The sequence below is a fragment of the Octopus bimaculoides genome, chromosome 1 (genome assembly GCF_046866305.1).
Source record: "Octopus bimaculoides isolate indiv1 chromosome 1, ASM4686630v1, whole genome shotgun sequence".
NCBI classification, from domain to species: domain Eukaryota; kingdom Metazoa; phylum Mollusca; class Cephalopoda; order Octopoda; family Octopodidae; genus Octopus; species Octopus bimaculoides.
In genome coordinates this window covers 3,652,347-3,669,109 of record NC_142928.1, presented here as the reverse complement: position 1 = coordinate 3,669,109, position 16,763 = coordinate 3,652,347, and the positions used below count along the sequence as shown (strand labels likewise).

The 16,763-nt window shown below is 39.4% G+C and overlaps 1 protein-coding gene across 4 annotated transcripts in view; it reads right to left on the bottom strand.

Moving 5' to 3' along the window:
• Positions 1–9,696: 9,696 nt before the first annotated feature.
• LOC106880096 (uncharacterized) overlaps positions 9,697–16,763 on the bottom strand; it is a 45,723-nt gene continuing 38,656 nt past the window's right edge. For all 4 annotated transcript variants that reach the window (XM_089347839.1, XM_089347872.1, XM_089347861.1 and 1 more), the window contains one exon: positions 9,697–10,026. In XM_089347839.1, coding sequence (XP_089203965.1) covers positions 9,900–10,026 — 127 coding nt within the window. In that variant the 3' untranslated portion in view covers positions 9,697–9,899. The remainder of the gene's footprint in view (positions 10,027–16,763) is intronic.

Genomic DNA, 16,763 nt, shown 5'->3' with positions numbered 1-16,763 from the left:
CTCATATTCTCCCTCTTGTTTTTGGAACTCTATAAAGTGGCTGGCAAATCAAGCAGAGAAAACACAAAGTTGAGATGACTCTAGTTTTGCTGAAGGCATGACAACCTCTATAGTACTGGTGTCATGAAAAGTGATTGATGTTACAAAGGACATTCAGATGTAGAAATCAAGCCAAAAATGAAACGCATGAACAAGGCACAGTGTTACTACCCATCTAGGAGGGCAGTAAGTTCAAATAAAAACTGATTTGGACTGTGATGATCCATCAAACTGATAACAACATGGAAAGTGTATATGAATGATGATGATGATAATGGTGTCACTATAAACAAGGAGACATGGAAGTGCCATTACAAAAGGCTACCAAAATGAGGAGACTGCTTTAAAGAGGTAGGATCCTTGCCAAAGTAAACCCAATAGAGAGACTGGCCATTAAAAGTGACAGTTGTATTGTTACAAGTACAATTAAAGCCAGATGGCACATGAGGGATAGTTGCCGAGATGCTTAAAATAATCTGCAAAATAGAGTCACTAACACAGTTTTACTTGGTAGGTAATAAGTCGAGACTTTACAACTATCAGTAAAACAGATAAGTTCAAAATGCAAAAGTGTTAATAGAAACTCCATATACAGTAATCCCTCAACTATCACAAGTGTTACATTCTAAAAAACCCTGCGATAGGGGAAAATCTGTGAAGTAAAAGCAGTACTGTATTATATATTTTTATTATTATTTTTATGATTTGTATATATTTATTTTATTATATATGCAAAACAACACCATGGAGTAATCGACATAAGCTTAAATAATAAACTGCGATATGACAAGGGATTACTGTAGTGTACTCTATGTACAAGAAGTATGACAATGAAGTTAGACTTCACATGTAGCAGGTGCACAAGAGTAGCTAACAGTAAAAAACAATATGAGAAATAAATTCCTTCAAATATTTGGAAGGCTCCTTGAAGTAGTTGATAGTTTTTTGTTACCTGGGTAACCTAATTATCATTGAAAGAGGCTGTTCCAAAAGCATACTAACTAGAATAAGAAATGAGTGGAGAAAGTTGAGGGAGCTATTACCTCTTCTGTTTGCAAAATAGTTTCTCAGAGTAAAGGGGAAAATTGTATAATACTAGTGTAAGAAGTGCAATTGTGTAAGGCAGTGAGAATGGGTTTTGAACACAGGTGATGTGCAAAGACAGGAAAGAAATGAAATGAGTATGCTCTACTGAATGTGTAATGTTAGAATACATGAACAATGAAGCACAAATGAATCTAAGAGAACAACTGAATCTAAGAGGAATGAGATATAGTGTGAAGGAAAACTACACTGGTACACACATATTATGCATGTGGAGGATACCAGTTGTTTAAATATGTGTCAAGTATAGAAGAGAGAGGCCAAGAAATATGCAAGTGTGTTGTCAGGCACATATACATTTATACAGACTGGTATGTACATTTACATGTATGTAAAAATATATGTGTGCACATCACTGCATGTGCCTGTAATACAGACATGTATAGGGAGTTAAACCTAGTGTGTATATATGTGAGCATGTTTTGGAGAGATTGTTAGAGTGAGTAATAATAATTTGACCATTCTAACTGATAGTATACTAGATAGTGCATTAGATCACAAGTTGATCAAGACAAGACCCCACTTCCATGTCATATATTACACTCTTACACCCCTTTTTCCATCCACTATTTAATATTGTGCACATCTTCAGCCACTATGTCCCTTCCAGGGAAAAGATAGATATTCACATTCACATCAAAACTAAATGTAGTAACTAACAGAACATATTAACCAAGGATAAAGATAAGATAATTATCATTATATATATAATTTTCTCATCACAGTAAGGATGGTAGTCTATGCTTTTCTAAGGATGTCTAATAAGGCTGAAACATGGTCAGAGTTATTTCTTATACTTAGCCCAAATTATTAAAATAATACTTATCATCAAGTAAATGTTATCTTTTCTTCACTGCATTCTTTTACTTGTTTCAGTCATTTGACTGTGGCTATACTGGAGCACCACCTTAAAGAGTCTTTGTAAGCCTAGTACTTATTTTATTGCTCTCTTTTGCCGAACCACTAAGTTACAGGGATAAACAACCAACATAGGTTGTCAAGCAATGGCAAAGGAACAAACACACACAAACATCATCATCATCATCATCATCATCGTTTAACGTCCGCTTTCCATGCTAGCATGGGTTGGACGATTTGACTGAGGACTGGTGAAACCGGATGGCAACACCAGGCTCCAGTCTGATTTGGCAGAGTTTCTACAGCTGGATGCCCTTCCTAACGCCAACCACTCAGAGAGTGTAGTGGGTGCTTTTACGTGTCACCCGCACGAAAACGGCCACGCTCGAAATGGTGTCTTTTATGTGCCACCCGCACAAGCCAGTCCAGGGGCAGTGGCAACGATCTCGCTCGAAAATCCTACAGGAGCCAGTCAGGCGGTACTGGCAACGGCCACGCTCAAAATGGTGCATCTCATGTGCCACCCGCACAAGAACCAGTCCAGGGGCACTGGCAACGATCTTACTTGGCTTGCCGGGTCTTCTCACGCACAGCACATTTCCAAAGGTCTCGGTCCGTAGTCATCGCCTCGGTGAGGCCCAATGTACGAAGGTCTTGCCTCACCACCTCAGCCCAGGTCTTCCTGGGCCTACCTCTTCCACGGGTTCCCTCAACTGTTAGGGTGTGGCACTTTTTCACGCAGCTATCCTCCTCCATTCTCACCACATGTCCATACCAGCGCAATCGTCTCTCTTGCACGCCACAACTGATGCTTCTAATGTTCAGCTTTTCTCTCAAGATACTTACACTCTGACGGGTATTCACATTGACATTACACATCCAACGGAGCATACTGGCTTCATTCCTTGCGAGCTTACGTATGTCCTCAGCAGTTACAGCCCATGTTTCACTGCCATGTAGCATGGTTGTTCGTACGCATGCGTCATACAGTCTGCCTTTTACTCTGAGTGAGAGTCCCTTTGTCGCCAGCAGGGGTAAGAGCTCTCTAAACTTTGCCCAGGCTATTCTTATTCTAGCAGCTACACTTTCAGCGCACCCACCCCCACTACTAACTTGGTCGCCCAGATAGCGGAAGCTATCGACTACCTCTAGTTTTTCACCCTGGAATGAGATAGAAGTTGTTTCCTGTTTGTTTGCAGTCTTTATTGCACCTGAACATCTGCCACAAACAAAAACTAACTTGCTAGTTAACCTGCCTTTGATGTTGCTGCACCTCTTATGTGTCCATAGCTTGCACCGGGTACATCTTATAGAGTTACTACCTACTCCTTTTCTACATACTGAGCAGGGCCATCTACCTGAAGGGGTTTGTGTTTTATCTACCTTCCTACTTATTAGGATTTTGGTTTTAGCTAGGTTGACTCTAAGGCCCTTCAATTCTAGACCTTGCTTCCACACCTGAAACTTCTCTAGTTCTGATAGTGACTCCGCAATTAGGGCAAGGTCATCAGCATAGAGGAGCTCCCAGGGGCAACCTGTCTTGAACTCCTCTGTGATTGCCTGGAGGACTATGGTAAATAAGAGGGGGCTGAGGACGGAACCTTGGTGGACCCCTACCTCTACCCGGAATTCATTGCTGTACTCATTTCCAACCCTCACCTTACTGGCAGCATCTCTGTACATGGCTCGCACAGCTCTCACTAACCATTCTTCTATCCCAAGTTTCCTCATTGACCACCAGATAAGGGATCGGGGGACCCTGTCAAAGGCTTTCTCCATGTCAACGAAAGCCAGGTACAGAGGTTTATCCTTAGCTAGGTATTTCTCCTGCAACTGTCTCACTAGAAATAAGGCATCAGTAGTGCTTTTACCTGGCACGAACCCAAACTGCATCTCATCTAAATTGATTCGCTCCCTAATTAGTTGGGCTATGACCCTCTCTGTAACTTTCATAACCTGATCTAACAGCTTGATGCCTCTGTAATTATTTGTATCTAAAGCGTCCCCTTTACCTTTGTAGCAGTTGACTATGATGCTGCTACACCAGTCATTGGGTATGACTCCTTTGTGTATCACCTGGTTCGTAATACGGGTGACTAGGCTATAGCCAACACTGCCAGATATTTTGAGCATCTCTGCAGTGATTCCTGATGGGCCGGGGGCTTTCCCGGTCTTCATACTCTTAATTGCTTTATCTACCCTGGTACTATCAACTCGGATAGCTGGTCCCTCTATTGGGTCGACATACGGCAGGCTCTCTTTCTCCCATTCATTCTCTTTATTAAGCAATCTATCGTAGTGGCATAGCATACATTATATATACATTATATATATATATATATATATATATATATAATGTGTCCACATGGATGATGGTGCACTTGCTTTTAATGATTCAGAAAAGAAAGAGGCTTGGAGGAGCCATTATGAAAGACTGTTGAACGTGGAGAATGAGTGGGAGGAGGAAAGCCTGCCAAATGTTGATCTAGTAGAGGGACCAGCTATCCGAATAGACAGCACCCTGGTAGATAAAGCAATTAAGGATATGAAGCCAGGAAAAGCCCCCGGCCCATCAGGAATCACTACTGAGATGCTTAAAACATCTGGTGGTGTGGGCTATGACCTAGTCACCCGTATTGTAAACTAGGTAGTTCATGATGGAGTCATACCCACTGCCTGGCATGGCAGCACCATAGTCAACTGCTACAAAGGTAAAGGTGATGCTTTAGATAGAACTACAGGGGTATCAAACTGCTGGATCAGTTGATGAAGGTCACGGAGAGGGTTGTAGCCCAACTAATTAGGGAGAGAGTCCACTTACATGAGATGCAGTTCGGTTTTGTGCCAGGTAGAAGCACCACTGATGCTATATTCCTGGTACAGCAACTGCAGGAGAAATACCTATCCAAAGATAAACCCCCTATATTTGGCTTTTGTGGACTTGGAGAAAGCCTTTGACAGGGTCCCTCGATCCCTTATCTGGTGGGCAATGTGGAAACTGGGGATTGACGAATGGTTAATGAGGGCTGTACAGGCCCTATACAGAGATGCAGTCAGTAGGGCTAGGACTGGCAATGAGTATAGTGAAGAATTCCGGGTAGAAGTAGGGGTTCACAAAGTATCAGCCCTCAGCCCCCTCTTATTCATCATAGTCCTCCAGGCAATAATAGAGAAATTCAAGACAAGTTGCCCCTGGGAACTCCTCTATGCTGATGATCTGGCCCTCATAGCAGAATCACTACCAGAACTAGAGAAGAAATTTCAGGTGTGGAAGCAAGGTTTAGAATGCAAAGACCAAAGTTCTAGTAAGTAGGAAGGCGAACACATCACACACCTGCTCAGGTAGATGGCCCTGCTTGATGTGTAGAAAAGGTGTAGGTAGAAATTCCATAAGATGTACCCAGTGTAAGCTATGGACACATAAGAGGTGCAGCAACATCAAAGGAAGATTAACCGGGAAGATAGCTTTCATGTGAGGCAGATGCACATGGGCAATAAACACCACAGATGCTCAGAAAACAGAGTCCATCACATGCCAGGGAGAGAAACTAGAAGTAGTTGATAGCTTCCGCAACTTAGGTGACCAAGTTAGTAGTGGGGGTGGATGCTCAGAGAGTGTTACCACTAGAATAAGAATAACCTGAGCAAAGTTTAGAAAGCTTCTACCCCTACTGGTGACAAAGGGCCTCCCGCTCAGAGTGAAAGGTAGATTGTATGATGCGTGTGTGCGAACTGCCATGCTTCATGGCAGTGAAACATGGGCCATAACTGCTGAAGATATGCATAGGCTCAAAAGAAATGAAGCTAACATGATCTGCTGGATGTGTAATGTCAGTGTGCACACACAACAGAGTGTGAGCACCCTGAGAGAAATGTTGGACATAAGAAGCATCAGATGTGGCATGCAAGAGAGACGTTTGTGTTGGTATGGTCATGTACTATGGATGGATGAGGAGAGCTGTGTGAAGAAGTGCCACTGCCAGAGATCTGGAGTAGAGGGATACCCAGGAAGACATGGAGTGAGGTGGTGAAACATGACCATCGAACGTTGGGCCTCACGGGGGCAATGACAAAAGACCGAGGACTCTTGGAGGTATGCAGTGACTGAGAAGACTCGGCAAATAAAGTGAGTTCACAGTTGTAACCCACACCAGTGTCGCATAACCAGCCCACTCAAAAGTACCTTGGATTGTAGGGTGACATGCCGTACTTGAGGAGACCTATTGAGTCAAGTACATCAACATCAAAATCAAATCAAAACGTGGCCATTGCCAAGTCAAGTACATCAACATCAACAATACCAAAATCAATACCAAAATCAATACCAAAATCAAATCAAATGGAAATTGTAGCTGTGAGCCCCGTGCCGGTAGCACGTAAAAAGCACCATCCAAACATGGCCGATGCCAGTGCCACCTTGACTAGCTTCCGTGCCGGTGGCACGTAAAATGCACCCACTACGCTCTCGGAGTGGTTGGCGTTAGGAAGGGCATCCAGCTGTAGAAACACTGCCAAATCAGATTGGGGCCTAGTGCAGCCTCCTGGATTCCCAGATTCCAGTCGAACGGATGTTAAACGATGATGATGATATATATATATATCATCATCATTTAACATCCCTTTTTCATGCTGGCATGGGTTGGATGGTTTGACTGAGGCCTGGAGAGCCAGCAGCTGCACCAAGGTCCAATCTGATCTGGCAATGTTTCTACAGCTGGATGCCCTTCCTAACGCCAACCACTCTGAAAGTGTAGAGGGTGCTTTTTATGTGCACCAGTATGGGAGCCAGTCAGGTGGCTCTGTCATCGATCACATTCGGATAGTGCTCTTTATGTGCCACCAGCATGGGAGCCAGTCAAGGGTCATGGGCATCGACCACATTTGGATGATGCATTTTATGTGCCACTGAAACAGGAGCCATTTAGGGGGCACTGGCCACAGCTACAATTTTGGTTTTACTTGACTCAAAAGGTCTTCTCAAGCATATATCACCTGATGCAACAAGGGTACTCTTAAATGTGCTGGACCTGCAACACTGGCATTGGCTATGGCTGCGATCTCACTTTAGTTGCTGGGTCTTCTCAATTACAGCATATTTCCAAAGGTCTCCGTCTCCTGTCATTGCCTCTGTGAGGCTCAACGTTTGAAGGTCATGCTTCACCACCTCATCCCATGTTTCCTGGGTCTACCTCTTCCACAGGTTCCTTCCACAGTTAGGGTGTGGCACTTCCTCACGCAGCTGTCCTCATCCATACGTAACACGTGACCATACCAGCGCAGTCGTCTCTCTTGCAAACCACATTTGATGCTTCTTGTGTCCAACTTTTCTCTCACGGTGTTCACACTGTCATGTATGCACACTGACATTACACATCCAGCAGATCATACAAGTTTCATTTCTTTCAAACCTATACATGTCCTCAGCAGTCATGGCCTATGTTTCACTGCCATGTAGCATGGCAGTTCACACACATGCCTTTTACAGTCTACCTTCCATCTTGAGCGATTAGTCCTTAGTTGCCAGCAGAAGTAGGAGCTCCCTGAACTTTGCCCAGGTTATTCTTATTCTAGCCACTACACTCTCAGAGCAACCACCCCCACTACAGACTTGGTCACCTAGGTAGTGGAAGCTATCGACTACTTCTAGTTTCTTCCCCTGGCATGTGATGGAATCTGTTTTCTGTACATCTTCAGTGTTTACTGCCCCTGTGCATCTGCCCCACACAAAAACTATTTTTCCAGTTAACCTTCCTTTGATATTGCTGCACCTTTTATGTGTCCATAGCTTACACCAGGTACATCGTATGGAGTTTCTACCCATGCCTTTTCTACAGATCGAGCAGGGCCATCTACCTGAAGGGGTTTGTGATTTGTCAGCCTTGGTACTTACTAAGATTTCGATTTTTGCTAGGTTAACCCTAAGGCCCTTCAATTTTAGACCTATAGTAGAAGACACTTGCCCAAGGTGCCACATAGTGGAACTGAACCTAGAACCATGCAGTTGAGAAGCAAGCTTCTTACCACTTTGTTATTGTTCACTGCACAATTATTCAATTGTCTTTTTTTATATGTTCACTGTATAATTGTTTAATTACCTTTTCTTATATATTCACTGCATTAAATATGTTAACACTGCCAAAAACATTCCCTATCTAGTAGTTTCCTCACCAAAGACAGTTATCCCAAAAAAGCCATTAAAGAATTACTTTATACACCAAACTGACATGTAAAAATCAATAATCACTTGCGAAGTTAAAAAGAAATATAATTAACAAATTTGTAAAGTATTTTTTAAAAAAACTAATGTAAACCAACAAATCTCCCTTAAGGTCTGTAAGAACTAGTTGATAGCTGACTTTCAATAGCATTGTATCACTCAACAGTTCATGGATGAACAATGAAACTGACTCTATATACTATATAATACTATCAAGAAATAAAACACAATCTAACAGTATATGTGTATTCTAAACAACTTGCACGATTTAATCCACGATGTAATTGTTTCAGTTTACACCACTTACCAAGCAAGTACAATACTCAAATGTGTGTGTGTGTGTGTGTGTGTGTGTGTGTGTGTGTGTAGACAATTTCAGGTATATCAAGTATCATACGATATATATTCTTGATTTATAAAAATTAACTCCACCACTGGAGGATGCAGCATGAAACGGTAATTGAGAACAGCACCTTATGAGAAGGAGGGATAATCTTAAGACACAAGAATTCTATAAAATTAGCATATCTTTAACCTATTGATGGCAGGAAAGGGGCGCATGAATCATCATTATCATCATTTAACATCCGCTGTCCATGCTAGCATGGGTTGGACGATTTGACTGGAGACTGGCGAACCAGATGGCTACACCTGACTCCAATCTGATCTGACAGAGTTTCTACAGCTGGATGCCCTTCCTAACGCCAACCACTCCGAGAGTGTAGTGGGTGCTTTTTATGTGCCACCAGCACAAGGGCCAGTCTGGCAGTACTGGCAACGGCCATGCTCAAATGGTGTTTTTTACGTGCCACCTGCACAGGAGTCAGTTCAATGTTTTGTTCACATGCCACCGGCACAAGTGCCAGTAAGGTGAAGCTGGAAACGATCACACTCATATAGTGCTTTTTACGTGCCACCAGCATGGAAGCGAGACCATTGCTCTGGCAGTGATCCCACTCGGATGATGCTGTTAGCGCTCCACTGGCACGGGTGCCAGTCATCGAATTTGGTTCAGTTTTGATGTGTATGCCAAATAAGTAAAAACAAAAAAAAATATCACTTTTTCTTAACAGAAATTTTTATACTTATTTTCACTTTAAACAAGAACAATAACTATAATAATTGTTGGTCATTTGCACAATAAAATTTTTGAAAACATCAATTGATGGTGTCAGCTGTTCTCTAATGAAACATCAGTTGATGATGTTAAGGGTTAAAGGAAAGAACAAGCTTAGTGTCTAGAGATGAAAGCACAGTAGTAGACATGTTTCTACCTCATTAGGTGTCATCAGCATGACAATTGTCCTACCTTATCTTCAGCAGCCAAAGGACATAGACATATACAGAAAGAGTAGAACACATTTATGGTTTAGACAATTTTCAGAAATTAAACAAAAATTGGCAGAGAAATAACTCAGAGTGGACAGCGGCATGTATATAAACAATACAGACAAATATAAGAATATCAAAAACCATACGACATAAATTCTTCATTTATTAAAATTATCTCCATTGAAATATCACATATGCACACAGTCTTCATATGTGTATGTTTGTTAATTGGTTTAAAGATAATCAAAAATGACTTTGAAAAGTTATTTTTTGTTAGTGGGGGGGGGGGGGGCAGGGGTTAAAGTTAATCTGAAAATAATAAATAGACTGTGAAAAGCAATAAAAATAACTAAAATTTACCTAAAAATGTCTGAAGTGTTCCTTGCTTTTTAATGATATTCTGAGAAGTTGACTGAGCAGTTCTCTTCTGTCTAAAAGCATTTTCCATTTCTCTTTGTGAACGAATAATAAATTTGCTGAAAATTTGAACAGAGAAAGAAACAAAATTTTAATACAATTTTATCAAACCAGACTGCAATTAAATTTTGAATATCCAGCATATATAAGGCAACAAGCTGGCAGAATTGTTAGCACACTGGACAAAATGCCTAGCAGCATTTCATCTGTCTTTACATTCTGAGTTCAAATTCTGCTGGAGTTGACTTTGCCATTCATCCTTTCGGAATCAATAAAATAAATACCATTTGAACACTGGAGTCAATGTAATTGACTTATCCCTGCCCACAAAATTGCTGGCCTTGTATCAAAATTTGAAACCAATATATATTATGGGTAAATTAGGCATTAGGCAATCTGTTCTTGTGCTTTAAATTCAAATCTGGTGCATATTTTGTTGTTTCTAAACCTCAAAATGTTAGGAATAGTGGCCCTTTGATACCAGTGCCCCTTGACTGGCTCCAATTCTGGTGGCATGTTAAAAAGCACCATCCAAACGTGGTCAATGTCAGTACCCCAACTGGTTCCCATGCCAGTGGCACGTAAAAAGAACCACCCAAACATGGTCAATGCTAAGTCTGCCTGACTGGCTCCCGTTCCAGTGGCACATAAAAAGCAACATTCAAACATGGTTGATGTCAGTGTCCCCTGATTGGTTCCCGTGCTGTTGGCAAATAAAAAACAACATCCAAACGTGGTCAATGCCAGGTCCGCCTGACTGGCTCCCGTACCGGTGGCACATAAAAAGCAGCATCTGAACATAGTCAATGCCAATGCCCCCCGACTTGTTCCCGTGCCCTTGGCACATAAAAAGCACTATCCAAACGTGATTGTTGCCAGGGCCCCCTGACTGGCTCCCATGCTAATGGCACATAAAGTGGTTGGCATTAGGAAGGGCATCCAACTGTAGAAATATTGCCAGATCAGATTGGAGCCTGGTGCAGCCACTGGCTTCCCAGACCTCAGTCAAATTGTCCAACCCATGCCAGCATGGAAAACGGAGATTAAACAATGATGATGAGGAACCTGATTATAAATGTTATCCTATCCAAACATTGATTACTTTCTCATCTACTTCAAATTATGAAAGAGATCAAACCAACCCCACACTTCTCACCACACCCAGTTCTTGCTTCCCTGAACACCCCCACCCACCTTCTAGGATTCCCTACTTATTCTTGTCTTATCAGAAAATGTTGACAAATGTTTAAGTCAAATGTTAATGGCATTAATTTCGCCATTCTATTACAGTCTGCAAGAGCAATAACTACTGCCTCTTCCTCCAAACCAAGCAATTAAAAAAAGAAAAAAGTAACAATCTTAAAAATTACCTGAAGGTTTAAAAGTCATAAATTGAGTATTGAATGACATATTACGAACACAAATAAATTGTTAATTGAAGCAGTTTATATTAATTATACAAACTGATATTGTTGTTGTTTAGCCCCAGGCCTGTCCTGACTGAGTAGACTTATAATCAAAGGCATTCTTCTTGTGACTATTCTCTTTGTTTTAGATGTAGTGTATCTAACACTGCATTATGCAATGTGTCCTTTCCTATTTTAAAGACAGTTGTGTGAATATGAGGGATATTTGGGAACTATTTCTAGTAGGTTGAATGACCATTTAAAGACTTCACTGAATCAACTATAAAAACTACTGATATATAATGTAACCATTGAAAAACTAAGTAAAAAAAAAAAAAAGAAAGAAAGAAAGAAAGAAGCAAGTGATTGGTGCATACAAGAGTGTGTTAGTATCATCATGTATTGAGAGAAATTGTATAGGAGCAGATTAGATATGCATAAGTTTAAGAAAACTATATTAGTAAATGACAGCTTGGAAAATTAAACTGTGTGAATGAAGTGTTGTTGATTTGAGACAGATATGGAAACTATTCAGATCATATTATAACTGCTTCTTCTGTCAACTACAAAGTATACATGTGTCAAACATGATGGACCACATATTCTGTGACTCATAGAATTTATGTAGCATTGTTCTATCATTAGGTCTTTCAAAGTTTATAATAACTGGGATCACACCGGCTTCTGGGGCTTACACCCTCATCTGTTCTTAAAGCACAAGCAGTACTAAGAAGATTTGTTCAGATTTCTTGACTACACTGTCTCACTTGAAGAGACCTGGTAGACATTGACACATCAATTAATAGAATTGAATCCAATACTTTACTGGTATTTAATTTTATCAAATCTCAGAGGGATTTAAACATTAAGGCACAGCTAAATCTTGCAAGGTATTTTGTCCACGGTTCTGACAATTCCACTAATTTACTATCTTATACCATGCATAAAAATTATGGATATCAAATTAGTCATAAAATCTAGAAGATATTTACAGGTGATTAGTGAGAAAGCTATATTCATAGTTGAATTTTTTTAACCAGAAAGATGGAATTTCATCTTAACATCTTTGACACCTTCAAAATCATTCTGAATTCCATTTTTTATATTGATTCCATACACAACTTTAATGTAACAGATTTATAAAGGTAAAAGAAATTCAGTAATGTAAGTGCCTTTATCAAAAGTGTTAGGAATGTTAGTGCAGTCTTAATTTAAAGCCACGAAAGAAGACAAAACAACTGAATTAAGACTAATTATACTCAGATAAAATTCATAATATAGCTAAGCTCTCCCTTTCATCAAACATACAACTGACCCTTAATTATAAAGTAAACAGTGGGGTCTGAGTAAATTAGTGGACTGTGTCAGCATATTATGAAAACAAGAAATTAAAAAATGGAATAAATTGGTTTGTCCAGAAGAAAGGGTAAAGTCTAACAATTTCAGATAGTATCCTTCATCACAGAGAGATTATAAAAGATTTTCTGATGGTACTGAATAAAAAGAACTCCTGTTTAACAAACAGTGTGTCATCAACGAAGATTTCAAGAACAAAACAAAAATGTAACTACTTCCATGTAAGGTAATAGTTTCACATCACTGGACATGTTTTTGCAGATTACTGCAAATGAATGACATTCATTTACAACAATCGCACAATGTCAAGACAAGAAGATACAAACACACACACACAACAGGTTCCTATAAGTTTCCATCTGCCAAATCTGCTCACAAGGTTTTGGTTGACCTAAAGGTTATAGCAGCATTCCAGGCTGCCATGCAGTAAGACTGAACCCAAAACTATGTGGTTGGGAAGCAAATTTCTTAACCACACAATCACACCTGCACCTTTTATAAGTATACAAGTAATGAAGTTGAATGGAGACAATATTACAAGCTTATCATCTCAGTCTCATCTTTCTTTCTTTCATTTCTTTATTTTACCTCTGTCTTCCTCAAACCAAGAAACAGCAGTCATCCCCCACCTCTTATCCATCATTCCCTACATCTATCCCTCAACCCTACCCAATCTTTACAATTGTTGCCTACCTTCCATTTCTTCATTCTTTGCCCCTCTATGCACTCTTTGCAAACCCTCACTCCAATACTCTTAATAATTCTGTCAACTCACTTCTACTCACCTCATACATTGAGGAGTCACCTGGATATCTCATCACCATTATTTTTATCTATCTCTTTGCAGTTCCTACTGGGTAATTTCAACCTCTCTTCTAAATTTGAGTAGCCATGCAGTTCCTCTACACCAAGAACCTGCTCTCATATTTTAACCCTCACTCACTCACACAGACATACACCCCTAACATAAAACTGCTCCACCACCACCTCCTCCTCCTCCTCAGCTTTCATAGTTTTGTGAGCTGCATGGCAACCTCACTAATACTGGTGGTACAAAACAAAAAAGGAAAAAACGCAGTCAGTACATGCAGTAAAGTGGGTTGGCATTAGGAAGGACATTCAGCCATAGAAATCATGCTAAAGCAGAGAGTGCAATATGATGCAGCCCTTGGACCCATTGCATTCTATCCAATGGACACATTGGATTCTAACCCATGCCAGCATGGAGCATGATGTATGCATATCTACTTCGTTTTTTTCACTTTTTTCTTTGCTATTGAAATCTACTTTTATCTAACCTATTTTGATATATATATATATATGTATATATATGTGTATATATATATATATATATATATATATATATATATATATATATATATATATATAAAGTTTCTCATTTAGCTTATTTTGTTTAGAATGTTTTGTGTTTTTGTTTTCTTTGTCACCTTTAATATTTTACTCTTTCGTAACACTATCATGAGAATACCATATCAGAATTTATCAATATTTAATATTGATCTTCTGATATTACTACTGAGTTTTTCTCATGACTACAGACATAAATACAAATAAACTTAATTGCAAGCCCAGAGAACAACTTGAGGACAGATATAACTTAAGAATGACATTTGAGTTAATGCAATACTTCTCTCTAGTGTGTGTGCATATATATATATATATATATATATATATATATATATATATATATATATATAATATACATACACACACATTAATCTGAACAAAATTTTAGACTGTATTTTTTTTCCCCAGTAAGAACATCTGAACTTGTGTGACCCCATTAGTTAAAAAAAAAAAGAAATTAAAATTCCTGTTAACAATCCAAATTACAAATCATTTCAGTGGAATATACTTCATAACTTTCAATGAATTTTATCAAATATCTTGACTTGCAGTCATCATCATCATCGTTTAACGTCTGCTTTCCATGCTAGCATGGGTTGGATGATTTGACTGAGGACTGGTGAACCAGAAGACTACACCAGGTTCCAACCTGATTTGGCAGAGTTTCTACAGCTGGATGCCATTCCTAACGCAGAGAGTGAAGTGGGTGCTTTTATGTACAGTATTTCCAAAAATATGCAAATTTAAAAGTATGACCTATAATTAATTAAATTTACAAAAAAAATAATCTATTCTCACTCAAAACTGCAGATTTTAATTTGTTTTGCATTATCAAAGATAATATTTACATTATCATTATACTTTAATATAAATCTGATGATCATCATAAAACATATGACTGTCGTGTCACAAAACCTCTAAGACATTTCATATTTGACAACTCAGCATTTCTGTGTCGAATAGTTCTATGTGGAAAGGTGCATTATATAAATGTGAGTCAGTTATGAGATTAAGATGTTAGACAAAATAAAAAAAAACATAAGGCTGGAATTTCAAACCTCTCTACAGCTGGTGTATTGGGTCCCTAGAAATGATACATAATTATACTTATGTCTGTGTGCAAGGCAGCTGACTGCAGGTTTCACTCATGTTTCAGAAATGAATGGTAAGTAGTGGAAAAGAAAAAAAAGTACTCGTATATTAGCAATACGTAAATCTATATTCTCAAAAATCACTTCATCCCTTCTAACAAAGAAATAGGAGCATGCTTGTGTGTGCATGTATGTGTGTGTGTGTGTTTATGTATATATGAATTATTTCTGTTTGCATAATAAAATATGCATATAAAAAAAATCATTTTTAAATAATAAAATCTCTCTCAGTGATTCTCTTCCCTTGATGGAAGTTTCTCCCTGCTCTTCAATTTCTTATCAAACCCTATTTCTCTGCCTCTGAGGCTGTCGCCTGACTGGCCTTCGTGCGGGTGACACGTAAAAGCACCCACTACACTCTCTGAGTGGTTGGCGTTAGGAAGGGCATCCAGCTGTAGAAACTCTGCCAAATCAGGTTGGGGGCTGGTGTTGCCATCCGGTTTCACCAGTCTTCAGTCAAATCGTCCAACCCATGCTAGCATGGAAAGCGGACGTTAAACGATGATGATGATGATATATATATATATATATATATATATATATATATATATATATATATATATATATATATATATATGCTTATTCTTTTATTTGTTTCAGTCATTTGACTGTGGCCATGCTGGAGCACTGCTTTTAGTTGAGCAAATCGACCCCCAGAACATTCTTTGTAGACCTAGTACTTATTCTATCAGTCTCTTTTGCTGAACTGCTATGTTACAGGGACATAAACACACCAACATCGGTTGTCAAATGATGGTGGAGGGGACAAACACAGACACACAAACATATACATATATATATATATAATTATAAGATCTGGTAATTAGTCATATATTAATATATTAATTAATATCGATTAATTATCAGGGGGCCAGCACATTTAAAGAATCAAAGAGATTCAGAAATATTATCTGCAATCTCAGGGGATTAAGGTACGAAAATTACTGCTACATTACAAATCAGGCTGATGAGGAATAGACAAATGGTAAGAATTTGTTAAATCCGAAACCTAGTTCCTGTTTAATAATGATTTTTTTAGGTGATGTTAAATGTCTTGCCCGCTCACGTTTTTGGTATGCTGCTATATTTCATGTTGAGAACTTTTTAGGTCTTAATAGACACAAAATGTGATCTATTTCTAGCGCATTAATTGTCCACGTTAGTGGTCGACGTTATTTTTAAAATGTACCTTAATCCCCTGAGATTCATCATCATCATCATCATCATCGTTTAACGTCCGCTTTCCATGCTAGCATGGGTTGGACGATTTGACTGAGGACTGGTGAAACCGGATGGCAACACCAGGCTCCAGTCTGATTTGGCAGAGTTTCTACAGCTGGATGCCCTTCCTAACGCCAACCACTCAGAGAGTGTAGTGGGTGCTTTTACGTGTCACCCGCACGAAAACGGCCACGCTCGAAATGGTGTCTTTTATGTGCCACCCGCACAAGCCAGTCCAGGGGCACTGGCAACGATCTCGCTCGAAAATCCTACAGGAGCCAGTCAGGCGGTACT